The sequence below is a fragment of the Phyllobates terribilis genome, unplaced genomic scaffold, assembly GCF_046119375.1.
Source record: "Phyllobates terribilis strain yellow unplaced genomic scaffold, ASM4611937v1 Scaffold_4__5_contigs__length_816908805, whole genome shotgun sequence".
Taxonomy (NCBI): domain Eukaryota; kingdom Metazoa; phylum Chordata; class Amphibia; order Anura; family Dendrobatidae; genus Phyllobates; species Phyllobates terribilis.
Window position 1 is genome coordinate 54155297 of NW_027362764.1, and position 27861 is coordinate 54183157.

At 38.6% G+C, this 27861-nt stretch overlaps 2 protein-coding genes across 4 annotated transcripts in view; one reads left to right on the top strand and one right to left on the bottom strand.

Moving 5' to 3' along the window:
* The first annotated feature begins 1217 nt into the window (after window positions 1-1217).
* Window positions 1218-16536, top strand: BET1 (Bet1 golgi vesicular membrane trafficking protein). The gene is made up of 3 exons (XM_073677343.1): window positions 1218-1437; window positions 6641-6697; window positions 15860-16536. The coding sequence occupies exons 1-3, from the start codon at window positions 1315-1317 to the stop codon at window positions 16013-16015; spliced, it is 336 nt and encodes a 111-aa protein (XP_073533444.1). The 5' UTR covers window positions 1218-1314; the 3' UTR covers window positions 16016-16536.
* A 5400-nt stretch (window positions 16537-21936) lies between these two features.
* The window catches only part of LOC141264921 (probable acyl-CoA dehydrogenase 6), a 190720-nt gene continuing 184795 nt past the window's right edge, over window positions 21937-27861 (bottom strand). For all 3 annotated transcript variants that reach the window (XM_073677340.1, XM_073677341.1, XM_073677339.1), the window contains 2 exons: window positions 25541-25691; window positions 21937-22085 (listed from right to left, as the gene is read on the bottom strand). In XM_073677340.1, coding sequence (XP_073533441.1) covers window positions 21992-22085; window positions 25541-25691 — 245 coding nt within the window. In that variant the 3' untranslated portion in view covers window positions 21937-21991. The remainder of the gene's footprint in view (window positions 22086-25540; window positions 25692-27861) is intronic.

The window sequence follows — 27861 nt, forward strand, 5'->3', positions numbered from 1 at the left end:
CCCCATCAACTGCAGGTTCACACAGAAAGCCACGTTCAGTGATGAAGATCACAATCAAAAGACCATAAGCCCAAGATGGCTGTTTATTAAATATGAATTATTAAGTGTAACCTAAATGTGCGTCCTCCACCCTCACCCACTACTAGGTTCCCTCTATCTTTTGGTTCCCCCATCTCTACTTATCCCGGCTGGGGCTGCACCCTGGTGCATATAAGCCCCCCCACAGGTGGGAGAGGTGTAGTGTTGAATGCAGAGGTGGGGTCCTGACAGCTGCCCCATCCTTACCTCGAAGGAGAGATACCACACCCCATTAAAGAGATGCAGTACCCCTGTGGCGACCGAACCCTCAGGGGCGCCACAGTATCACCAGCGGTCGGGGGTGTAGAGGGGGTGGGTGTAGTATCAGCAGAGGTCGGGGGGGGTTGAGGGGGTGGGTGCAGTATCAGCAGAGGTCGGGGGGGTAAAGGGGGTGGGTGTAGTATCAGCAGAGGTTGGGGGGGGAGTGGGTGTAGTATCAGCAGAGGTCGGGGGGGAGTGGGTATAGTATCAGCAGAGGTCGGGGGGGAGTGGGTATAGTATCAGCAGAGGTCGGGGGGGAGTGGGTATAGTATCAGCAGAGGTCGGGGGGGGGGTAGAGGGGGTGGGTGCAGTATCAGCAGAGGTCGGGGGGGTAAAGGGGGTGGGTGTAGTATCAGCAGAGGTTGGGGGGGGAGTGGGTGTAGTATCAGCAGAGGTCGGGGGGGGAGTGGGTGTAGTATCAGCAGAGGTTGGGGGGGGAGTGGGTGTAGTATCAGCAGAGGTCGGGGGGGAGTGGGTGTAGTATCAGCAGAGGTCGGGGGGGAGTGGGTGTAGTATCAGCAGAGGTCGGGGGGGAGTGGGTATAGTATCAGCAGAGGTCGGGGGGGGGGGTTTAAAAAAATAAGAAAGTTGCTTTTACTCCTCTTTGTCGGTAGAACATAAATAACATTTTAAAAAGAAAAAAAAACAGATTTGTTTAATATATTTTTGGAATCACCCCGTGTGTAACTCTCCAAACTAAAAAAATAATACATTTCTTTGTATAATTCTTGCTTGAACCATTAACATCTTTGTTAAAAAAATTTGTAGAAGTAAAACCCTTTATAAAATCATACTGCAACAGTACATGCCAATGATAATAATAAGTTATTATTATTATTATATGCTAACCTGCTGGGCAGTAACTCACGACAAGAGAGGCATTTTGACCTAAGCGGCGCACCGTAAGCTGCCGGTTTCATTACTCCAGTACACGTAATCACTGTGTGTTGGATGTGAGGAGTCCGCGTCGCCACCATGGACCGGGGAGGGATGAAGCACCGGGAAGGACGCCCGGAGATGAGTGGCTATAGCGTGTACGAGGAGGAAAACGAAAAACTCACCGAAAACCTCCGGCTCAAAGCCAACGCGCTGAAATCTGTGAGTATAAAAATGACCCGCCCGGGCCTCCGTAGCGCTTAGCAGTTGTGCGTCTCTTACAGCTGCTGTTGGACTTCAAATCCCATCATGCGTCTGTGACTGTTCTTAATGGTCATAGGCGCGCAAGCATCCTGGGAGTTGTAGTATTAACCTGCTGTTGGAAACTTTGCTTATTTTTCTATTTATTTTGTATTTTTTTTGATAGTGAAAGAGTAAAAATGTCTCTGTGGGGCCTCAGGAGAGCGACAGATAGTATTAAAGGGGTTTCCATTTTTATTAAAGGCTAGAACTGGGGGGCACACAGCAACACTATAAATTATACCCAACATTTGAGCCACTAAATGATATAGAAGATCATTCGTTTTCCTATACAATGCAGTACTGTACGGAACTCAAAAATAAAATTAGAATTATAAAAAAAAATCTAAAAATTAAAGTTACGTCTTTTCCCAATTCAAAATAAAATAAAATTTAAAACAAAATGTCAGTGTTATTTACTCCAAATAGATATAAATAAAAATGTCGGCTCGGCCCACGGAAAATTTAAAAAAAAACTAATTCTGTGTGTCAGAAAATAAATAGATAAAAAAAGAAATAAAATTATATGTATTGTTAAAGTAAATAAAAAAAAATAATAATAATTATTTCTGACACCCGTAATTTTTTTTTTGTAATCTTCTGTGTGCCGAGCCGATGTTTTTTTAATTTAAAATTATTTATTTATGTATTTAAAGAAATTATAATTATTTTAAAATAACTATAATTTCTTCTTTTTTTTTTTTTTTTTTTAAATCCTGAATTTTTTTTTTTTTTTAACCACATAGCAAACTTTTTTTTTAAAATATATTTTATCATCGTAATCGCACTGACTTGGAGAATCATGTTCACCGTCAGTTTTCCTGCACAATGAACGCTGTAGAAACAAATCCGCATAAAAAACAGAATTGTTGAGTTTTTCTTTTAAATTCCACCATATTTTGTAAAGTAAATGATGTCATTCAAAACTACAACTCGTGCTGCAAAAAAAAAAAAAAAAAAAAAAATGAAATCAACAAATAAAAAACTAATAAAAAAAAAAATGATGGCTCTTGGAAGAAAAAAAGAAAAAGAATGAAAAAAAAAAAATGGCAGCGTCTCCAAAGGGTTAAACAATGGCTGACTTTGAATATAAGCACCTGGAAATATGGCGTCTGGTTGTGTGTGCGGTGTATGACGCCCGGGCCTCGCTCCTGGCCCTGCGTAATGTTTGCCGAGTTCAGATCCTGAATCAATATTGATTATCGTCTTATCTTTCGCCGCGGCTCCTTGGTGCCAGTGATGATGCCGTCCGCCGCTGATTTTGTGCCCCCCCCCCCTCCCAGGGTTTGTTACCGTTGCTCCTTATGCCTAATTTTGTGTTTTTTGATGCCCTTGTCGGTGGACACTAACCCAATCAGATTGGCGTCTGTGATCTTTCGGATGTCGTCCACGCGGGTGCATGTAGTAATGATGGTCTGGAGACCTCTGGTCAAACATCCGCCCCCCCCCACTGCCCCATTTATTGCTTATGAACACAGCTCTCTGCTATCTCTGCCGGCCATCGGACCCCAAGCAACCAGCAAGTTCTTACAGTGGGCAAACCCCTTTAAACTCTTTAAAGGGTTATTCCCCCCCAAAAAAAAACTCAAGTTACCCCATATCTATAGGGTAAGAGATAACATGCTGATTACTGGACTCTGCAGACCCATCAGGAGTGGAGCAGAGGTGGCCGAGCTCATTCTCCGCCCCATTCATTGTCTAGGGGACTGCAGAGGTGTCCGTGCTCATCCTCCGCTCCATTCATTGTCTGGGGGACTGCAGAGGTGCCTGTGCTCATCCTCCGCTCCATTCATTGTCTGGGGGACTGCAGAGGTGCCCGTGCTCATCCTCCATTCATTTTCTAGGGGACTGCAGAGGTGCCCATGCTCATCCTCCGCTCCATTCATTGTCTGGGGGACTGCAGAGGTGCCCGTGCTCATCCTCCGCTCCATTCATTGTCTGGGAGACTGCAGAGGTGCTTGTGCTCATCCTCCGCTCCATTCATTGTCTGGGGGACTGCAGAGGTGCCTGTGCTCATCCTCCGCTCCATTCATTGTCTGGGGGACTGCAGAGGTGTCCGTGCTCATCCTTCGCTCCATTCATTGTCTGGGAGACTGCAGAGGTGCCCGTGCTCATCCTCCGCTCCATTCATTGTCTAGGGGACTGCAGAGGTGCCCGTGCTCATCCTCCGCTCCATTCATTGTCTAGGTGACTGCAGAGGTGTCCGTGCTCATCCTTCGCTCCATTCATTGTCTAGGGGACTGCAGAGATGCCCGTGCTCATCCTCCGCTCCATTCATTGTGTAGGGGTCTATGGGTTGTGAACCTGGCAGCTGATCCACACTGCCACCAAGAATCAGAGACCGACCGCTGGAGAAAACCTACTGTGATGAGACCGACCGGGAGCCAGGAGTCTCGGATGATGAGTGTGAGGCCTCCCCCTAGACTGACAGGTGTCTATACACATGCACTGGGAGAAGCCTGTTTGCCTTGATGAGAAGGGCAGGGAGAAGCCACCGTGGACCTACCTGGAGTCATGACCCGTCATCCACCTCGTCATCCCCCGATGTATTTTCAAACTATGTTTTCTCTAAAACAGCTAACGGGTTCCCTTTAAAAGCAATCAGTCGTCATAAAATCATTTCTCTAACCCTTTTTTTTCACCATTTTGTTTGGGCTTTTTTTTTTTTTTAATATTTTAATCTGAATTAAAAAAAAACAACAAAACCTTGCAATTCTCACAGTGGCCACTGGGGCTTTTTTAGAGTCTAACGTCCTTTTGTTTCAGGACACTACATGAACATTAGCAGCAATGATCAGCTTCTGACCCTATTTTTTTGGTATTGAAGCATCTAATGAGAGGGTGCAAAGGTCACTGTAAAAGGGGAGGAGGTGCGCTGTGACATCACCTATTGTGAATGGTGGATCCTGTGTTATCAACTGTATATAGAGGTGTTATCAGTCATTGTACAGGAGGAGGAGGTGAGCTGTGACATCACCTATTATGAATGGTAGATCCTGTGTTATCTACTGTATATAGAGATGTCATCAGTCATTGTACAGGAGGAGGAGGTGAGCTGTGACATCACCTATTGTGAATGGTGGATCCTGTGTTATCTACTGTATATAGAGGTGTTATCAGTCATTGTACAGGAGGAGGAGGTGAGCTGTGACATCACCTATTGTGAATGGTGGATCCTGTGTTATCTACTGTATATAGAGGTGTTATCAGTCATTGTACAGGAGGAGGAGGTGAGCTGTGACATTACCTATTGTGAATGGTGGATCCTGTGTTATCTACTGTATATAGAGGTGTTATCAGTCATTGTACAGGAGGAGGAGGTGAGCTGTGACATCACCTATTGTGAATGGTGGATCCTGTGTTATCTACTGTATATAGAGGTGTTATCAGTCATTGTACAGGAGGAGGAGGTGAGCTGTGACATCACCTATTGTGAATTGTGGATCCTGTGTTATCAGCTATATATAGAGGTGATATCAGTCATTGTACAGGAGGAGGAGGTGAGCTGTGACATCACCTATTGTGAATTGTGGATCCTGTGTTATCTGCTGTATATAGAGGTGTTATCAGTCATTGTACAGGAGGAGGAGGTGGTGACCTGTGTATAGAGGTGTTACCTGTGATTGTAATTCTGCCTGTGATGATAACAGCTGAAAACTCTTCCTGAAAGGGCAGGAGGTTTGAGTCTAAAAAGCCCCAGTGGCCAGTGTGAAAACTGCAAAATTACATTTTTTTTTATTTATTGTAATATATTATGTTCACTTAGTTTTTACAGCAGATTATTCTTTAAAATCCACATAAAAAAACCTCTGACCATACCCTTAGTATTTTTTTCATTTGCCTCTTTTTCTTCTTAAGGATTTGTTTGCTTATTTCATTTTTTCGTACATTATCACACGGTTTTCCTCACCCAGATGCTTTAGTCTAATTCATCATTTCAGACTTTTCAGAATGCTGGAAACGTTTTTGCACAATTGTATTCGAGTACCGCAATGGAGGATTTGGGACGTTTTTTTTGGATCAGGGTTGTGGATTAGAAAAGTCGTCGCTTTATTACATGTGAAGAAGAAGAAGAAAATTACCTTTTACTTCGGGGGTTTCAGGATTCCCTTTTCCTTTGGTAAAATCTTAATATTCTTCAGAAATTAAATAAAAATCTCTATTTAATGTGTTGGACTTCTTCTTCATCTGTCTCCTGGACTTTGATAATGTCTATTTGTAGGTAAACCTGACGCCCACCTAAACAGCAAACAGCTCCCCTAAGGTATGGCGTTTGCCATCCAAACCCATTCAGTTGAATAATCTGCAATACCAGACGAAGCCTTTGAATAAGTAGGGCGCTATTTCTTCTTCTTCTTTTTTTTTTTTTTTTGGAACTTTGTGCATATTTAGGTAAAATGTCTCAAATTTGGACAAATAATTGAGGCCTAAATAAAAACACTCCAGGAGGACACTGGATTACATTAGTGTTGGAATTGATAAATCGGCCTGAAAATATCTGGAAACCAGAAACCTCAACCAGATTGACAAAAATAAAATAAACAGATGAACACAAATAAAATAGACTTTAAAAAAACTAAACCAAAATGAAAAAAAAAAAAAGCTAATAATGAATCAGCGCTAAAGTTTAATATAAAGTTGTAGAATTTTTCATTGTGTAGTTTTGAACCCTTTAAAAAAAAAAAAAAAAGGCACTAGGGTCAGAACTGGCCTCTTACTTTATGCTCACCGCTCCCCTATGTATTCCAGTTTTTGTTTTTTAAAAATCCGCCATATGGTTCCAGGAATATGAGCGATTTTATTTAGTGCTGATTCTTAGGGGGAGTGATTATGCAAATAGCCATAAAGACACACCCCTGAGGATCCTGTGAACTACGCCCACTTGGAAAATACCATACAAGGTAGCACTGAATAAAAAGCTCCATATCTCTGGGACCGTACATCGGATTTTGAAAAAACAAGAGGCAGAAAACTCAGGGGAGCGGCGGGAATAAAGTAAGGGTAACAACTGGCCACTTCTGACCTGGCGACAGGTCCTCTTTAAATTTATGGTTTGATGAAATCTGTAAAGACTGTAAATTTCCACGTTCTTTTGTCGCTGACTAATTTTCTCTTCTTTGTTCAGCTTTCCATCGATATTGGAACAGAAGTAAAATATCACAATAATTTGCTTTCTCAAATGGTGAGTATGCACTAACTGTGGCAAACTTATAAGCCTCTCTCAAAAAAATGCCCCTGTCCTCTCCCCTTTTGGGGGCTCTTTTTGTAAGAATGTGACTATTGCAAAGTGTGAGACTATAAAGTATTATATATACCACGTGGGCTGCACAACTCCATAGCAATGTAGAGAAAAAGATGAAAAGTTTTCGTCATTGTTGCCATAGCAACACATCACCGTTTTTCTTATTCAAGAGCAGATTTCGAAATTGCAACATCTGATTGGTTGCTATGGTAACATATCCACCTTTTTATTCCTTAAGCCCAAAATGTGAAAGAAAAACAAAACATATAGGAATATTATGGTAGCAATTATATTCTTGTACATAGGTGCAGTATTATAGTAGTTATATTCTTGTACATAGGAGCAGTATTATAGTAGTTATATTCTTGTACATAGGGGGCAGTATTATAGTAGTTATATTCTTGTACATAGGGGCAGTATTATAGTAGTTATATTCTTGTACATAGGGGCAGTATTATAGTAGTTATATTCTTGTACATAGGGGTCAGTATTATAGTAGTTATATTCTTGTACATAGGGGTCAGTATTATAGTAGTTATATTCTTGTACATAGGGGCAGTATTATAGTAGTTATATTCTTGTACATAGGGGCAGTATTATAGTAGTTATATTCTTGTACACAGGAGCAGTATTATAGTAGTTATATTCTTGTACATAGGGGGCAGTATTATAGTAGTTATATTCTTGTACATAGGGGCAGTATTATAGTAGTTATATTCTTGTACATAGGGGCAGTATTATAGTAGTTATATTCTTGTACATAGGGGTCAGTATTATAGTAGTTATATTCTTGTACATAGGGGGCAGTATTATAGTAGTTATATTCCTGTACATAGGAGAAGTATTATAGTAGTTATATTCTTGTACATAGGTTCAGTATTATAGTAGTTATATTCTTGTACATATGGAGCAGTATTATAGTAGTTATATTCTTGTACATAGGAGCAGTATTATAGTAGTTATATTCTTGTACATAGGGGGCAGTATTATAGTAGTTATATTCCTGTACATAGGAGAAGTATTATAGTAGTTATATTATAGTAGTTATATTCTTGCACATAGGGGGCAGTATTATATTAGTTATATTCTTGTACATAGAAGCAGTATTATCGTAGTTATATTCTTGTACATAGGAGCAGCATTATAGTAGTTATATTCTTGTACATAGGGGGCAGTATTATAGCAGTTATATTCTTGTACATAGGGAGCAGTATTATAGTAGTTATATTCTTGTACATAAGAGCAGTATTATAGTAGTTATATTCTTGTACATAAGAGCAGTATTATAGTAGTTATATTCTTGTATATAGGGGACAGTATTATAGTAGTTATATTCTTGTGCATAGGAGCAGTATTATAGTAGTTATATTCTTGTACATAGGGGGCAGTATTATAGTAGTTATATTCTTGTACATAAGAGCAGTATTATAGTAGTTATATTCTTGTACATAGGGGTCAGTATTATAGTAGATATATTCTTGTACATAGGGGGCAGTATTATAGTAGTTATATTCTTGTACATAGGAGCAGTATTATAGTAGTTATATTCTTGTACATAGGAGCAGTATTATAGTAGTTATATTCTTGTACATAGGAGCAGTATTATAGTAGTGATATTCTTGTACATAGGAGCAGTATTATAGTAGTGATATTCTTGTACATAGGGGCAGTATTATAGTAGTTATATTCTTGTACATAGGGGGCAGTATTATAATAGTTATATTCTTGTACATAGGAGCAGTTTTATAGTAGTTATATTCTTGTACATAGGAGCAGTATTATAGTAGTTATATTCTTGTACATAGGAGCAGTATTATAGTAGTTATATTCTTGTACATAGGGGCAGTATTATAGTAGTTATATTCTTGTACATAGGGGCAGTATTATAGTAGTTATATTCTTGTACATAGGGGGCAGTATTATAGCAGTTATATTCTTGTACATAGGAGCAGTATTGTAGTAGTTATATTCTTGTACATAGAGGGCAGTATTATAGTAGTTATATTCTTGTACGTAGGAGCAGTATTATAGTAGTTATATTCTTGTACATAGGGGTCAGTATTATAGTAGTTATATTCTTGCACATAGGGGGCAGTATTATAGTAGTTATATTCTTGTACATAGGGGTCAGTATTATAGTAGTTATATTCTTGCACATAGGGGGCAGTATTATAGTAGTTATATTCTTGTACATAGGAGCAGCATTATAGTAGTTATATTCTTGTACATAGGAGCAGTATTGTAGTAGTTATATTCTTGTACATAGGGAGCAGTATTATAGTAGTTATATTCTTGTACATAGGAGCAGTATTATAGTAGATATATTCTTGTACATAGGGGGCAGTATTATAGTAGTTATATTCTTATACATAGGAGCAGTATTATAGTAGTTATATTCCTGTACATAGGGACAGTATTATAGTAGTTATATTCTTATACATAGGGGGCAGTATTATAGTAGTTATATTCTTGTACATAGGAGCAGTATTATAGTAGTTATATTCTTGTACATAGGGGCAGTATTATAGTAGTTATATTCTTATACATAGGAGCAGTATTATAGTAGTTATATTCCTGTACATAGGGACAGTATTATAGTAGTTATATTCTTGTACATAAGAGCAGTATTATAGTAGTTATATTCTTGTGCATAGGAGCAGTATTATAGTAGTTATATTCTTGTGCATAGGAGCAGTATTATCGTAGTTATATTCTTGTACATAGGGGGCAGTATTATAGTAGTTATATTCTTGTACATAAGAGCAGTATTATAGTAGTTATATTCTTGTACATAGGGGTCAGTATCATAGTAGATATATTCTTGTACATAGGGGGCAGTATTATAGTAGTTATATTCTTGTACATAGGAGCAGTATTATAGTAGTTATATTCTTGTACATAGGAGCAGTATTATAGTAGTTATATTCTTGTACATAGGAGCAGTATTATAGTAGTGATATTCTTGTACATAGGAGCAGTATTATAGTAGTTATATTCTTGTACATAGGGGGCAGTATTATAATAGTTATATTCTTGTACATAGGAGCAGTTTTATAGTAGTTTTATTCTTGTACATAGGAGCAGTATTATAGTAGTTATATTCTTGTACATAGGAGCAGTATTATAGTAGTTATATTCTTGTACATAGGGGCAGTATTATAGTAGTTATATTCTTGTACATAGGGGGCAGTATTATAGCAGTTATATTCTTGTACATAGGAGCAGTATTGTAGTAGTTATATTCTTGTACATAGAGGGCAGTATTATAGTAGTTATATTCTTGTACGTAGGAGCAGTATTATAGTAGTTATATTCTTGTACATAGGGGTCAGTATTATAGTAGTTATATTCTTGCACATAGGGGGCAGTATTATAGTAGTTATATTCTTGTACATAGGAGCAGTATTATAGTAGTTATATTCTTGTACATAGGAGCAGTATTATAGTAGTTATATTCTTGTACATAGAAGCAGTATTATCGTAGTTATATTCTTGTACATAGGAGCAGCATTATAGTAGTTATATTCTTGTACATAGGAGCAGTATTGTAGTAGTTATATTCTTGTACATAGGGAGCAGTATTATAGTAGTTATATTCTTGTACATAGGAGCAGTATTATAGTAGATATATTCTTGTACATAGGGGGCAGTATTATAGTAGTTATATTCTTATACATAGGAGCAGTATTATAGTAGTTATATTCCTGTACATAGGGACAGTATTATAGTAGTTATATTCTTATACATAGGGGGCAGTATTATAGTAGTTATATTCTTGTACATAGGAGCAGTATTATAGTAGTTATATTCTTGTACATAGGGGCAGTATTATAGTAGTTATATTCTTGTACATAGGGGGCAGTATTATAGTAGTTATATTCTTATACATAGGGGCAGTATTATAGTAGTTATATTCTTATACATAGGAGCAGTATTATAGTAGTTATATTCCTGTACATAGGGACAGTATTATAGTAGTTATATTCTTGTACATAGGGGGCAGTATTATAGTAGTTATATTCTTGTACATAAGAGCAGTATTATAGTAGTTATATTCTTGTACATAGGGGGCAGTATTATAGTAGTTATATTCTTGTACATAGGAGCAGTATTATAGTAGTTATATTCTTGTACATAGGAGCAGTATTATAGTAGTTATATTCTTGTACATAGGAGCAGTATTATAGTAGTGATATTCTTGTACATAGGAGCAGTATTATAGTAGTGATATTCTTGTACATAGGGGCAGTATTATAGTAGTTATATTCTTGTACATAGGGGGCAGTATTATAATAGTTATATTCTTGTACATAGGAGCAGTTTTATAGTAGTTATATTCTTGTACATAGGAGCAGTATTATAGTAGTTATATTCTTGTACATAGGAGCAGTATTATAGTAGTTATATTCTTGTACATAGGGGCAGTATTATAGTAGTTATATTCTTGTACATAGGGGCAGTATTATAGTAGTTATATTCTTGTACATAGGGGCAGTATTATAGTAGTTATATTCTTGTACATAGGGGACAGTATTATAGTAGTTATATTCTTGTACATAGGGGCAGTATTGTAGTAGTTATATTCTTGTACATAGGGGACAGTATTATAGCAGTTATATTCTTGTACATAGGAGCAGTATTGTAGTAGTTATATTCTTGTACATAGGGAGCAGTATTATAGTAGTTATATTGTTGTACATAGGAGCAGTATTATAGTAGATATATTCTTGTACATAGGGGGCAGTATTATAGTAGTTATATTCTTATACATAGGAGCAGTATTATAGTAGTTATATTCCTGTACATAGGGACAGTATTATAGTAGTTATATTCTTATACATAGGGGGCAGTATTATAGTAGTTATATTCTTGTACATAGGAGCAGTATTATAGTAGTTATATTCTTGTACATAGGGGCAGTATTATAGTAGTTATATTCTTGTACATAGGGGGCAGTATTATAGTAGTTATATTCTTGTACATAGGAGCAGTATTATAGTAGTTATATTCTTATACATAGGAGCAGTATTATAGTAGTTATATTCCTGTACATAGGGACAGTATTATAGTAGTTATATTCTTGTACATAAGAGCAGTATTATAGTAGTTATATTCTTGTGCATAGGAGCAGTATTATAGTAGTTATATTCTTGTGCATAGGAGCAGTATTATAGTAGTTATATTCTTGTACATAGGGGGCAGTATTATAGTAGTTATATTCTTGTACATAAGAGCAGTATTATAGTAGTTATATTCTTGTACATAGGGGTCAGTATTATAGTAGATATATTCTTGTACATAGGGGGCAGTATTATAGTAGTTATATTCTTGTACATAGGAGCAGTATTATAGTAGTTATATTCTTGTACATAGGAGCAGTATTATAGTAGTTATATTCTTGTACATAGGAGCAGTATTATAGTAGTGATATTCTTGTACATAGGAGCAGTATTATAGTAGTTATATTCTTGTACATAGGGGGCAGTATTATAATAGTTATATTCTTGTACATAGGAGCAGTTTTATAGTAGTTTTATTCTTGTACATAGGAGCAGTATTATAGTAGTTATATTCTTGTACATAGGAGCAGTATTATAGTAGTTATATTCTTGTACATAGGGGCAGTATTATAGTAGTTATATTCTTGTACATAGGGGGCAGTATTATAGCAGTTATATTCTTGTACATAGGAGCAGTATTGTAGTAGTTATATTCTTGTACATAGAGGGCAGTATTATAGTAGTTATATTCTTGTACGTAGGAGCAGTATTATAGTAGTTATATTCTTGTACATAGGGGTCAGTATTATAGTAGTTATATTCTTGCACATAGGGGGCAGTATTATAGTAGTTATATTCTTGTACATAGGAGCAGTATTATAGTAGTTATATTCTTGTACATAGAAGCAGTATTATCGTAGTTATATTCTTGTACATAGGAGCAGCATTATAGTAGTTATATTCTTGTACATAGGAGCAGTATTGTAGTAGTTATATTCTTGTACATAGGGAGCAGTATTATAGTAGTTATATTCTTGTACATAGGAGCAGTATTATAGTAGATATATTCTTGTACATAGGGGGCAGTATTATAGTAGTTATATTCTTATACATAGGAGCAGTATTATAGTAGTTATATTCCTGTACATAGGGACAGTATTATAGTAGTTATATTCTTATACATAGGGGGCAGTATTATAGTTGTTATATTCTTGTACATAGGGGGCAGTATTATAGTAGTTATATTCTTGTATATAGGGGCAGTATTATAGTAGTTATATTCTTGTGCATAGGAGCAGTATTATAGTAGTTATATTCTTGTGCATAGGAGCAGTATTATAGTAGTTATATTCTCGTACATAGGAGGCAGTATTATAGTAGTTATATTCTTGTACATAAGAGCAGTTTTATAGTATATATTCTTGTACATAGGGGGCAGTATTATAGTAGTTATATTCTTGTACATAGCAGCAGTATTATAGTAGTTATTCTTGTACATAGCAGCAGTATTATAGTAGTTATATTCTTGTACATAGGAGCAGTATTATAGTAGTTATATTCTTGTACATAGGGGCAGTATTATAGTAGTTATATTCTTGTAAATAGGGGGCAGTATTATAGTAGTTATATTCTTGTACATAGGAGCAGTATTATAGTAGTTATATTCTTATACATAGGAGCAGTATTATAGTAGTTATATTCCTGTACATAGGGACAGTATTATAGTAGTTATATTCTTATACATAGGGGGCAGTATTATAGTTGTTATATTCTTGTACATAGGAGCAGTATTATAGTAGTTATATTCTTGTACATAGGGGGCAGTATTATAGTAGTTATATTCTTGTATATAGGAGCAGTTTTATAGTAGTTATATTCTTGTACATAGGGGGCAGTATTATAGTAGTTATATTCTTGTACATAGGAGCAGTATTATAGTAGTTTTATTCTTGTACATAGAAGCAGTATTATCGTAGTTATATTCCTGTACATAGGCACAGTATTATAGTAGTTATATTCTTATACATAGGGGGCAGTATTATAGTTTTTATATTCTTGTACATAGGAGCAGTATTATAGTAGTTATATTCTTGTACATAGGAGCAGTATTATAGTAGTTATATTCTTGTACATAGGGGGCAGTATTATAGTAGTTATATTCTTGTATATAGGAGCAGTTTTATAGTAGTTATATTCCTGTACATAGTGGGCAGTATTATAGTAGTTATATTCTTGTACATAGGAGCAGTATTATAGTAGTCATATTCTTGTATATAGGGGCAGTATTATAGTAGTTATATTCTTGTACATAGGAGCAGTATTATAGTAGTTATATTCTTGTACATAGGGAGCAGTATTATAGTAGTTATATTCTTGTACATAGGGTCAGTATTATAGTAGTTATATTCTTGTACATAGGAGCAGTATTATAGTAGTTGTATTCTTGTACATAGGAGCAGTATTATAGTAGTTATATTTTTGTACATAGGAGCAGTATTATAGTAGTTATATTCTTGTACATAGGAGCAGTATTATAGTAGTTATATTCTTGTACATAGGAGCAGTATTATAGTAGTTATATTCTTGTACATAGGAGCAGTATTATAGTAGTTATATTCTTGTACATAGGAGCAGTATTATAGTAGTTATATTCTTGTACATAGGAGCAGTATTATAGTAGTTATATTCTTGTACATAGGGGCAGTATTATAGTAGTTATATTCTTGTACATAGGAGCAGTATTATAGTAGTTATATTCTTGTACATAGGAGCAGCATTATAGTAGTTATATTCTTGTACATAGGGGACAGTATTATAGTAGTTATATTCTTGTACATAGGAGCAGTATTATAGTAGTTATATTCTTGTACATAGGAGCAGTATTATAGTAGTTATATTCTTGTACATAGGGGACAGTATTATTGTAGTTATATTCTTGTGCATAGGGGGCAGTATTATAGTAGTTATATTCTTGTACATAGGGGGCAGTATTATAGTAGTTATATTCTTGTACATAGGGAGCAGTATTATAGTAGTTATATTCTTGTACATAGGGGCAGTATTATAGTATTTATATTCTTGTACATAGGGGACAGTATTATAGTAGTTATATTCTTGTACATAGGGGCAGTATTATAGTAGTTATATTCTTGTACATAGGGGCAGTATTATAGTAGTTATATTCTTGTACATAGGGGCAGTATTATAGTAGTTATATTCTTGTACATAGGGGCAGTATTATAGTAGTTATATACTTGTACATAGGGGCAGTATTATAGTAGTTATATTCTTGTACATAGGAGCAGTATTATAGTAGTTATATTCTTGTATATAGGGGCAGTATTATAGTAGTTATATTCTTGTACGTAGGGGCAGTATTATAGTAGTTATATTCTTGTACGTAGGAGCAGTATTATAGTAGTTATATTCTTGTACATAGGGGCAGTATTATAGTAGTTATATTCTTGTACATAGGAGGCAGTATTATAGTAGTTATATTCTTGTACATAGGGAGCAGTATTATAGTAGTTATATTCTTGTACATAGGGAGCAGTATTATAGTAGTTATATTCTTGTACATAGGGGCCGTATTATAGTAGTTATATTCTTGTACATAGGGAGCAGTATTATAGTAGTTATATTCTTGTACATAGGGGCAGTATTATAGTAGTTATATTCTTGTACATAGGGGCAGTATTATAGTAGTTATATTCTTGTACATAGGGAGCAGTATTATAGTAGTTATATTCTTGTACATAGGAGCAGTATTATAGTAGTTATATTCTTGTACATAGGAGCAGTATTATAGTAGTTATATTCTTGTACATAGGAGCAGTATTATAGTAGTTATATTCTTGTACATAGGGGTCAGTATTATAGTAGTTATATTCTTATACATAGGGGCAGTATTATAGTAGTTATATTCTTGTACATAGGAGCAGTATTATAGTAGTTATATTCTTGTACATAGGGGGCAGTATTATAGTAGTTATATTCTTGTACATAGGGTGCAGTATTATTGTAGATATTTTCATGTGCTTTATATGTTGCTTGTTCCTCACTGTCACTATGCGATTTACATTTCTTTTTTTTTCTTTTTTAGGACTCAGATTTTGACTCTACCGGTGGTTTCCTGGGGGCCACAATGGGCAGACTTAAGGTCCTCTCCAGGGGCAGCCAGGCCAAGCTGCTTTTGTACATGATGCTGTTCGCCTGTTTTGTGTTCTTCGTCATTTACTGGTATATAAAGCTCAGATGATCAGACTTGGTAATTGAGGCACAAAAAAAAAAGAAAAAAAGATCCAAGTATAATTCCCTATTTTCTGAGCAGTGTTCCTAAGTGTCTCAGGTTGTGCTGGAAGTTGTAGTTTCCCTACAGGTTGGAGACCACTATACTGGTGCATACCTGTCACTTGCTGGAAGATGGCGGTAGTCTCCTTGAGGAGATAGTGAGGCACTTTATGACCGGTCTATCTCACGGTAATCCGGACCGTTCATGTTCCCTGACATTCATTCCAGTAAATCCATAGGCATAAGATGATGAAAGCGGAGACTCCCAGCCGAAAAGTTAACGACCCAAGAAGAGCTATGGAGGAACGTTCTCTGTTAATCATTATCACACGGAGGATTCATCCTTATGGAAGGAAACGCACAATCTCCAGGTTCGGACACTTCTGCCCCTCCTCCCCCTCCTCCTGGAAATTCCATCGTCGAAGGATAAAGCGTTCGTTCGTCGTAAATTAATATTTTGGATTGACATTAAACAGCACTTTTAACCTACCTGTGACATATGTGGTCATTACCTGCTAAAGGGAATCGGTTATTAGAAAATGACACATTTTTAAAATCTGTATTTTTGCGTTTTATACATTTTTTTTATATATTTTTTTTTTATTTATTTTTTATTCATTTCATGATATTTAGAAAAAAAATGTAAGCATTCAATACTGTCACTGACCACTGGGGCTTTTTAGACTCTAACCTTGTATTATTTCAGGAAATTCACACGTACATTAGCCACAATGACCGCTATGTTTTATATTGGGGCATCTAATGAGCGGGTGCAAAGGTCAATGTGAAGGGAGGTGAGCTGTGACGTCGCCTATTGTGATTGGTGCAGCTGTGTATAGCGTATACCTGTCATTGCTATCTTGTATTTGATGATAAGGAGCCTGCTCCGTTGTAGTTTGTCTTAAAGGTGTTGGATGGGGCTGAGGTCCGGGCTCTGTGCGGCCGCTTATGTTCCACTCCATGTCTGTATGGACCTCGTGCGCTGGGCGCAGTCATGGGAAACAGAAAAGGACGAACCCCAAACTGTTCCCACAAAGCTGAAGCTACAATTGTCCACAATGTCTTGTGCTGAAGAATTAAGATTTCCCATCACTGGAACTAAGAGGCCGAGTCCGCCGTATGATAACAGCCCACAGCATTATCCTCCTCCACCATCTGTACAGCGGACACAATGCAGTCAGGGGGTAACGTCCTCCTGGAATCACCAAACCCAGACTCCTCCATCAGACGCAGATAGAGAAGTGCGATTTGTCACTGCACAGAACACGTCTCCTCCAGAGTCGAGTGGTGGCGGCTTTACACCACTCCATCCGACGCTCGGCATTGTGCTTGGTGATGTACGGCTGCATGCAGCTGCTCAGCCATGAAGCTCCCGGTGGGGGCGCAGTGTTTGTGCTGATGTTATACCAGAGAAGGTCTGGACTCTGCAGTTATGGTGACTTTTCTGCCCTCTGCTCCTCAGCACTCGGCCCCCCGCTCTGTAACGTTTCGGGACCTCCACGTCGTGGCTGAGTTGCTGCGGTTCCTTTCACTTCTCAATAATATCACTCACAGGTGATGGGGGAAGATTCAGGAGGAAGAAATGTCATGGACGGACTTGTTACCCCGGTGGCTCCTATTACAGGACCGCGCTGGTATCAGTGAGCTCTGCTCCACCGGCTGCTGTCACATTAGTAAAGGCAAACGGCATGGCGGGGAATGGGGGTTATACTCCGGGGGTTGAGGGCCGGATGTTAAACACTTTACACTGGGGGCGCTAGGACTGAATGAGAAACCGGAATTCAATGGATTAAGAAGTGAGGCCCAAAACTTTTCTCCATATAGCGAATCTGGACGCTGCATTGATTGATATGGTGGGAATAAGTGAAGATGCTCATTTTAGTTGATTACTTTGATCATTGATAACTTCAGTATCCGTCACGTAACCATTTGGATGCGACAATCAGTTCTGAACAATTAATGTTTTTGCATGGGAGAAACCAGTTCTTTAACCCTTAGACTATCAGAATTAGTAGTGGCGACTGTATCCTGTAATAGGACATTCTCCCCATTGATTGTATCCCCAGATTTTTTTGGTGAGTCCTGACAACACTCGCCCCTTATGAAGGACATTGGGGGTCTCCTAAGCTTGACTAACGTCTTTTCCCGCTTGGTTACACAGACAGTCTGGAGTCGCTCTGGGCTCGGCAGCTGCGCTTCTACTACGATATTTTCCTGGTTGCAGGCTCCGGGCCCTTCTGTAATCCCGCTTCTGCTGAGCCATTACCGCCTGATTGAATGTCACAGTAAGCGGACCCCGGGGTGCACTGCTGGAGAGGCTTTCACACCATAACTCTGATTGAATGGTCTCTCCAGCGCGGCCCCGGCTTCCTCCTACCAGAAACCCCATTTATTTCCAGACAAAATTCTCCTTTTATGTTGTGTAAATTCTGCAGGAGATCGATCTGAAGGTGAAACCTCTGTGCTGAGGCCGTGAATTGTTCTGTTACTGCTGTACGCGGTCAGACATCCGGGACAGATACGTGATAACCACATACCGTCCTGCTCATTGTTATTAGCACCCATGAGGTTTAAGTACATAATGTGGAATATCTCCTGAAATAAATGAATCAGTTTTTTTTGTATAGAGACTCGTGTAAAATACAAAAGAGCAAATGATAAAAAAATAATTTAAAAACAAATGGGAGGGAAAATAGAAAAACCCAAAGTTTGCTGTGTCAATGGTATTGGCACCTTTACATTAACTTAGTATGGAAACACATTTTGACTCGCCTGTGGTAAATCACAAAAGAGATTCACCTGTGATTAATTGTCGGTGCCCATGTGACATGAATTAGCCAATGAATGATGACTTCAGTGTTTTAAAAAGCCACATGGTAGGCCTTGTTCCTTTGTCAAAATGGTGAAGACAAAGGAGCTGTTTGAGGACATCAGAACTGCTATTGTTAGCACACACAAGACTTCCAAAGGGTATAAGGCCATCTCCAAAGACCTTGGTATCCCAGTTTCAACAGTGCGCAATGCTATTAAGAAGTTTGCGAAGCATGGAACCGTCAAGAACCTCCCTGATAGTGGGGGAAATAGGAAAATTGACAAGCGATGTCTTTGAAGGTTGGTGCAAATGGTGGAAAAAACACCACGTCGAACATCCCAAGACCAGAAGGCCAACCTGCAACAGTCTGGGGTCATGGTTTCAACTAGTACTATACGCCACACACTAAACCAAGCAAAGCTTTATGGTTGAAGGCCAAGGAAGAAACCATTGCTGAAGAAATGACATAAAAAAAGAAGGACTGATCTTTGCCAAAGAGTACCTTGATAAACCACAATCTTTCTGGGAAAATGTTCTGTGGACAGAGGAAACAAAAATAGAGCTTTTTGGCAATGCAAAGCAACAGTTTGTTTACAGATGGCGCAATGAAGCTTATAAGGAAAAGAACACCTTACCAACAATTAAGCATGGTGGAGGATCCATGATGCTGTGGGATTGCTTTGCTGCGTCTGGTACTGGAGGCCTTAACCATATCACAGGAATCATGAAATCAGAGAATTATCAAGAGATTTTAGAGTGAAATGTCCTACCCAGTGTAAGGCCACGGCCCCACTATCAGTATTCGGTCAGCATTTTTTCTCAGGAGTGGGAGCCAAAACCAGGAGTGGGTGATAAATGCAGAATTGGTGACTTGTTTCTATTATACCTTTTCTCTGATTGTTCCTCACCTGGTTTTGGCTCCTACTCCTGAGAAAAAATACTGACCAAATACTGATAGTGGGGCTGTGGCCTAAGAAAACTTGGTGCCACAATGTATTAAATGATTCGTGACGGCCCTGTCATTTTTGCTGTTTAAATGCTGTTTTTTCCTTTGGGCAGTCAGAGGTTAATGTCCGTTTTCCTTGCTGATTGTTCAGCTGATGGGGGTGTGATCTCTTGTTATACCCTATAAACACTCACATGCCCCTTCAGTTGAGGTTGGTGTTCAGTTCATTCTGCCTAACCTGGAGTGAGGAGAAGGAGTCTGTCTGGCGTAGTTGGAGATTTACCTTGGGTTTGCTGCATGACTAGGAGGGAGTGGAGTTTCTAATGAGAAGGAGGTCGGGAGGAATAACTTGTGACTGGTGTCTGGTTCGTATGCCTGGTTATTCCTTATCCTTCTCCATTTTGGCTTACCCCTCTACCTTCACACCCCGGTGTTCCCCTCTGTTATATGTGTGTGAATATTTTGTGTGCCTGGAGTTTTCTGTTAACCCCCATCCGTGTTGCCCTGTTTGTCAGGATGGTGTACTACGGTGCACAGTAGCGCCCCTCTTCCCTGGGTAGGGTGGGGGAGGAGATCAAGCGGAGGGCTAACTCAGGAGTTAGGGCAGAGGCCATAGATTAGGGAAAGCTAGGGCACCCCTTAGTGTTAGGGTCAGGGTAGGTGCCCCTGGACCTCCGACAGCTGTGTCGTGACTTTTGGTTTGAGTTGAAGATCATGGGTCCTATAGCAAGACAATGACCCAGAGCACACATCCAAAAGAACACAGGAATGGTTGAAAAAAGAAAAAATGGACTGTTTTAAAATGGCCAGCAATGAGTTCTGACCTCAATCCCATAGAAAATCTTTGGGGTGAGCTGCAATCTGCCATTGGGAAAAAGAACCCTGCAAACATTCAAGAGCTTGAACAAACTGCAAAGGAAGAGTGGGAGAAAACTCCAGCTGAGAAGTGCAGGAGGCTTATAGATGGCTACAAGAAGCGTGTGGAGGCCGTCAGCTATGCCAAAGGGTGGGCAACCAATATTAATTAGGGGGGCCTTTATTGCTATTTATTCTGTTTCTTCCTTGAAATTGCAACATGGAAGTTGTAAAGCAATGTTTTATTGTTGTATTACTTTGGACCACTAATTAAAAAATCCTGAGGATATAACTTTGGTACATTTCCATTTATTTCTGAAAATATTGTACAGTCTATGAAAAAACGAAGGGGTGCCAATAATGGTGAGCAGCACTGTATAGTGGAAAGAGACGTATTCTCCATACGTGCCGGATGTACAGACTCTACATCATCTGGGGCTTCTGTACATATAATATAATGATAAAAGAGCATGACAAACATGAGTCTCATACAAGTCATGAGAAAATTAACATGAGCGAAAACTTATATAACTTCCAATAATCAAAGAGGACGTGCGTATAACTCACAGGTGAGGCATGTAACAGCAAGAGCTGCCGTCCCAAGAAAGTCCATGACTAAAGCATAATAAGAAATGCAACTGATGTAAAAGCAACAAGTGTCATAATCACAATATACAGCTCTGGACAAATAATACGTTGAAACATGCGAGCACATAGGCTCTCACAATAAAGTGCAAAAAAAAAAGATGAACCATGAAAATGTGCCCAAAAATATACACTAAGAGCAAAGTTACCAACCAGGCAGAAACCTATTGTAGTGATCACTAATGTAAGTGAGAAATGGACCTGCCCCGCTGTAGGGAAATTGAACACTAGCTGCTGAATTTCCATCTGTTATAAAGCTCGAATAAAAATAGATTTCCAAAAGTGGAGAATATCTTTAAGGACGGGACTTTAGCCTTAAAACTGCTACAGATCTGTATGGCAGTAGATTGTGCTGCGATTATATCATCTCTACATAACATCCTACAGATGGCTTCTGCTGATCTCAATAGCAAAACATGTCCGGTTTCTTCTACGATAAACCCAAGTAGACAAAATACTTCTAGAGTTTTCGGAATCACTGTTTATTGTTATTTTTGCCAAAACATTATTAATATCTTGAGATACAAAGTTACAGAATAAAATACACAATTATGCGCTTCCTGCTGACACATTCACATTTTCTTACATTCGCTTCTGATTCTGACCCAGTTTTTTGTATTTCTTTTGTTTATATATATATATATATTTTTTTTTTTCTGGAAGGATGTTAATGATATTAGATGGATTTACTTTTTACTTGGAAGGGTTCCCATATATTTGCATATAACTGCAAGCATGACTTCATCCGCTCCGGCTCCGATCGAGAGCAGCCTGGAGTCTCTGCGGAAAAGAAGAAACACATAATTAAGGGCGGGTGACAAGTTAATTGTCAGCACATGTTAAATAAAAGTAACAAAAAGAAAAAACATTTTGTATCTGTAAGTGCAAAGTTATGGTCTTCATAGTCACCACTCACTATGTACAGAGCAGTGACTGAAAGCCCACCTGCCGACCCCTGTAACTGAAAGCCGGAGGAATAAATTTCAGTGTGATGGCTATGATCCTATGGGTCTGTGCACACTTTGCAGATTTGTCGTGTTTTTTTTTTTTTTTCCTGCGCAGATTTGTCACAGGACCTGAAGGATTTAATAATGAAGTCTCATGCACACGTCGATTATTTTTTCCTCATTTATATCTGCGTCATGTCAATTCTTTCAGCGTTTTTGCTGCAGATTTTACCCAAACGAATGAATGTGGAGAAATCTGCACCAAAAACGCAAATATTTTATGCTTTGTTTTTCCTGCCAAGAGATGCAGCAATTTCTGCACCAAATTCTTAAGGTGTGTACATAGCCTAAATCTGCAATTTAATAGCCTTGGGGGACATGACAGGTTCCTTTTAATTATCTTAGAGATAGTGTGAGGTCGGTTTAATTTTAGGTGCTAAGTACGAGGTCTGGAAAAATTTTAGGGGTTTGGTTTGGAATCTGATTCATTTTTGGGTCTAAATTAGTTTTTGTCCCTGGGTCTAATTTTACTTGTCTTGTGTCTTATTAATTGGAGTTGTAGTCAAAATTACTGAACTAATTTTAGGGGTCTGTCCTGAGGACATTCAGCTAACCATAGACCTTCCCTGGTATTCGGAGTTCCCCTGTTATAGGGTGTTTTTTGAACTTCTATGTCATACTCCGCCCCCTAAGAGCCTACTCTAACAGTATAGATCAGTTTCTTTATCATTAATGCAAACAATTGGTTTGGAGTCCCAAATAATTTTAGGAGTCTGGTCTTGGATCTGGATTCTTTTTAAGAGTCCAAGTTTCTGGGGTCTAATTCATTTTAAAGTCAGGTTTGGGGGTCTGAAAGATTTTAGGGTGGTTTGAGGTCTGTTAAATTTTAGGTGCCAGGTATGAGGTTTGAAAAACAAAAACAAAAAAACTTAGTGATTTAGTTTAATCTGATTCATTTTGGGGTTTGAATTAGTTTTGGGGCCTGCTCTGGGGTCTAATTAATTTTAGTTGTCTGGGGTATGATTAATTTTAGGAATCTGCTATGGAATCTGTCCTGAGGACCTTCAGCTAACCATAGAACTTCCCTGGTACTTGGAGTACTCCTGTTATAGGGTGTTTTTTGAACTCCTATGTCATACTCCACCCCCTAAGCTCTAACAGTATGTATCAGTTTTTCCCGGAATGTTTATTTATCATTATTGCAAACAATATTAGAATATTAGAGCATTCCTTAAAAGCCTCCTGTGTACGTTTGCTGTCAGTTAATGGAATATGCTCATTTACATTAAGAGACTAAAAACCTGCCCTAAAACTGTACTGTCCACACAGGTGTCTTCAGTGAATACACATGGCAGTTGGTGCTCATAAAGTTCTATGGAGAAGTGTAACTGTAATTTTAGGAGAACTTGCAGTAGAATGTCTGTGTGTTCCTCTAGCTCCTCCCCTCTCCATAGAATTTTATAAGCACCAATTGTCATCTATCTCAGTGCTGGGAAAATCTGTCTTCAATAAATACAGTATATTTCACATGTAAAAGGAGATGAAAAGATCCATCCAGGAGGAGAAAGAAGCAGATTTCTCTGATAATATACAGGAAAATAAGAAACTTTGTAATATATCTTATCGATTTATGTAATAAAAATGAAAACGACGGTTACCCTTTAAAGAGTGCTGCTATTTTATAAGAGTATCAGCCCGTCCCCGCGATGGCAGACGGAGACTCTCATTATAAAGCAGTCACTTCACATTTACAAGTTAATATCTTGTCCTTTTGCTGTGCCAGACACAGAAGCCAAGCGACGTACAAGTGGGGTCTTGCTGAGGTCACAGCTTTCCAGAAATGTACAAAATGTGAAAAGAACATTTAATTATTGGAAAAGAAGAAGAATCCAAATCTCCTGACCTCATCCGCATGTCTTGTGATAAAATCGGACAAATGAGTCTCATCGAAAACATCTCCTATTAATTATCAGTGAATGCCATCGTCAGTGCGAGGAGCAATCGCAGCTGCCGGGGTCGCAACGCGCAGCGGCACTCCCAGGTTGCATCATGTGTCGTAGTAAAAATAAACAGGTGGAATGGAGTCATCTACAGTTAAAGGAAATGCAAATATTTGTGGAGTGAAGCAAAACGATGGACAAGCGGGTGACGGGCTGAGCGGGCGAGGCCGTGCCAGGCACCACCTGCGTGCAGCTATGTAGGAATGTTTCACGAGCTGAGATACTGTCCAGTAAATCCCAAACTGTATCATAACTCGTGTCATTGCGCAACTGGCATCGAAAAGTGGAATTTTTCCTTCTAAGTATAAAAAAGGTTCTGTCACAGTAAGAAACCTGGTCTATGTCCCCCCTGATTTATGGACCCCGGTTCACAGAAATGAAGAACTTCCCCAGTCCGAATATGGAAACTATTTTATTACTATATTAAAGGGGTTCCTCCTCTTAGAAAAATTCCTCCTTTGAAAATACAAAGTGCTTTCCAGCCATCAGCTGTGGGGGAACCTGACAAGTGTATAATTTCCCTGCAGCGCCATCTCAGGAGAAATGAAGTATTACACAATTTCCATTCAAATCAATGGGTTGTCTGTGTAATACAGGACAGGATGGGTCCTCCAGAGCGAGAGATGCTCTTTGCAGTCACTCACCAATATGGCCAAGAGACAAGGAACCCCAATCTATTAGCTCAGAAGTCTTAATATGTATTCAAAATTGCAACCTTTATCTTCTGATGTCGTAGATGACATTGAGGAATTCTGTAATTACGGACCTGCACTCATTTCCTGAATATATAAGAACTCTATAGAGAGATCAGACACCTTTTCCTTAATATGTAAATGACCTGTTAAGATCTATGGGCCGGACATAGATCTCCCTGAGAATCAGCCCCCAGAGTTTATTTTAAATGAATGTTACTTTTTAAAAGTATGTTACTTTCTATGACCAACACGCCCATATAGACAGCCTAGGAGGGTTGATTCTACTGACAGATTACCTTTAACTTAAATTTGGCTCTAAAAGGATCACTGTAGGCAAAATAAGTACATTGTGTTCAGCCAAAACCTGAGGGCACTGAGCATGACACAGGAAGGCAAAGAACAGTGAAGCGAGAATTCCAGTGTTAAGCTCCGCCCACTTGGAATCTTCACGTAAACGAAATGTATCAGTTTTGCCCTCAGTGTTCCGTTGAGAGGTTAAAGGTCAACCTTATCTTACCAATGGAAATAGAGTAAAAATAAAATCGTAGCTCTATAAATCTTCACAGTCTGATGTCAGGAACCGCTGGACTCACCTATAAAACCTGCTGATGTGAACTTCATTTGTAAATCCCATCCCTCCCCAGAACTGGAGGCAGCTGTCACTCAACTCTCTTGCCAAACGCCCGGCCTTTAACTTGGCCATGGAAGCTAATCTGGTGACATCATTCCCATCGATATATAATCCTACAGAAAAAAAAAAGTCAATCATTAGTAAATTTAAAAAAATAAAAACATTTATCAGCAAAGCAAATATTGAGTAACAAGCATTACCAGCGCTGAGAAATCAAGAGTTGAAGCCACATGCAAATTAGCCTAGAAGTGCATTGGGCGCGTGTTATTATGCATCATGTATTGACACGCCTCCAATGCATTTCCAGGCTAATTTGCTTGTGACTTCAACTCTTGATTTCTCCGCGCTGGCACATTGGATTGCTATAAGACAGGTGTGTAATTTTAATTGTTATACTAGGACCTATACAGCTGTATCATTAGATTCAGTAGCAAAATTGTCCTTTTAAAAATACCCATTCACTTGACGATCATCTGATCAGGGCAAACGCCATTGTACAGGAGGAGGGGGTGAACTGTGACCAGGGACATCCATAGAAATTATGGGCCCCAGAGCAGAAGTTCTAATTAGGGGCCCCCCTTCCCATAAAAAAAAATATATATATATATATATATTCGGCAGGGTCACAGAAGAGCGCATCTCACAACTTTGGAGTCTTTACAACATTTTCTTCCTAGATCCCCCTTTCATTGCACCCATAAAATATGATGCCAACAAAAGTGCCCCCAAACAGCTGAGTACGATACCCCCACAGTGAATTCCTCCACAGTACCTTCCACATGCCAGTATGATGACCCTACTGTGCCCCACCTCATTTCCCCCGGCAAATTATGGTGACAGCAAAATAGTATGATCCCCCAACTGTGATCCCTACACAGCCCTCCATGCAGTATAATGGGTCTACATACAGGTTAATGGACCCCACTAGCCCTCCAAACAGTATAATGACCCCCACACAGCCCTCCACACAGTATGATGGACCCCACACAAACCTTCACACAGTATAATTGCTTGCATACAGTAAAATGGTCCCATATAGCCCTCCATAAAGTATAAAGGCTGCCACATAGCCCTCCATATATAATAATGGCCCCCAGATAGCCCTCCAAATATTATAATAGCCCCCGCATAGCCCTCCATATAGTATACTGCACTTCCCATAGTTTTCCATATAGTATAATGCACACCCCATAGCTCTCCATATAGTATTATGCACTCCCCATAGTCCTCCATATAGTATAATGCACCCCCCCATAGTCCTCCATACAGTATAATGCACTCCCCATAATCCTCCATATAGTATAATGCACTCCCCATAATCCTCCATACAGTATAATGCACACCCCATAGTTCTCCATATAGTATAATGCACGCCCCATAGGCCTCCATACAGTAGCATGCACTCCCCATAATCCTCTATACAGTATAATGCGCTCCCCATAATCTTCCATATAGTATAATGCACTCCCCATAATTCTCCATATAGTATAATGCACTCCCCATAATCCTCCATACAGTATAATGCACTCCCCATAGTCCTCCATACAGTATTATGGCCACCACAATGTACTCACTGATTAAAAAATAAAAAAAGAATACAATACTCACCTCTCCTCCCCATTCCACATGTAGTGACGTTATCGCACCTGCTCTGAGATGTTAGGCACAGAGGGAGAATGATGGAGGAGGGAGTGTCACCTGAATGGTGGATCCTGTGTTATCTGTTGTATATAGAGGTGTTATCAGTCATTGTACAGGAGGAGGAGGAGGAGGTGAGCTGTGACATCACCTATTGTGAATGATGGATCCTGTGTTATCTGCTGTATATAGAGATGTTATCAGTCATTGTACAGGAGGAGGAGGTGAGCTGTGATATCACCTATTGTGAATGGTGGAACCTGTGTTATCTACTGTATATAGAGGTGTTATCAGTCATTTTACAGGAGGAGGAGGAGGCGAGCTGTGACATCACCTATTGTGAATGGTGGATTCTGTGTTATCTACTGTATGTAGAGGTGTTATCACTCATTGTACAGGAGGAGGAGGGTGAGCTGTGACATCACCTATTGTTAATGGTGGATCCTGTGTTATCTACTGTATGTGGAGGTGTTATCAGTCATTGTACATGAGGAGGAGGAGGTGAGCTGTGACATCACCTATTGTGAATGGTGGATCCTGTGTTATCTGCTGAATATAGAGGTGTTATCAGTCACTGTACAGGAGGAGGAGGTGAGCTGTGACATCACCTATTGTGAATGGTGGATCCTGTGTTATCTGCTGAAT

What these genes read in the sequence shown, in the direction of transcription:
- BET1 (XM_073677343.1), top strand. Translation starts at nt 1,315, where the DNA reads ATGGACCGGGGAGGGATGAAGCACCGGGAAGGACGCCCGGAGATGAGT. An exon ending in AAGCCAACGCGCTGAAATCT is followed by an intron (nt 1,438 to 6,640) that starts GTGAGTATAAAA and finishes TTCTTTGTTCAG; the next exon opens with CTTTCCATCGATATTGGAAC. An exon ending in ATAATTTGCTTTCTCAAATG is followed by an intron (nt 6,698 to 15,859) that starts GTGAGTATGCAC and finishes TTTCTTTTTTAG; the next exon opens with GACTCAGATTTTGACTCTAC.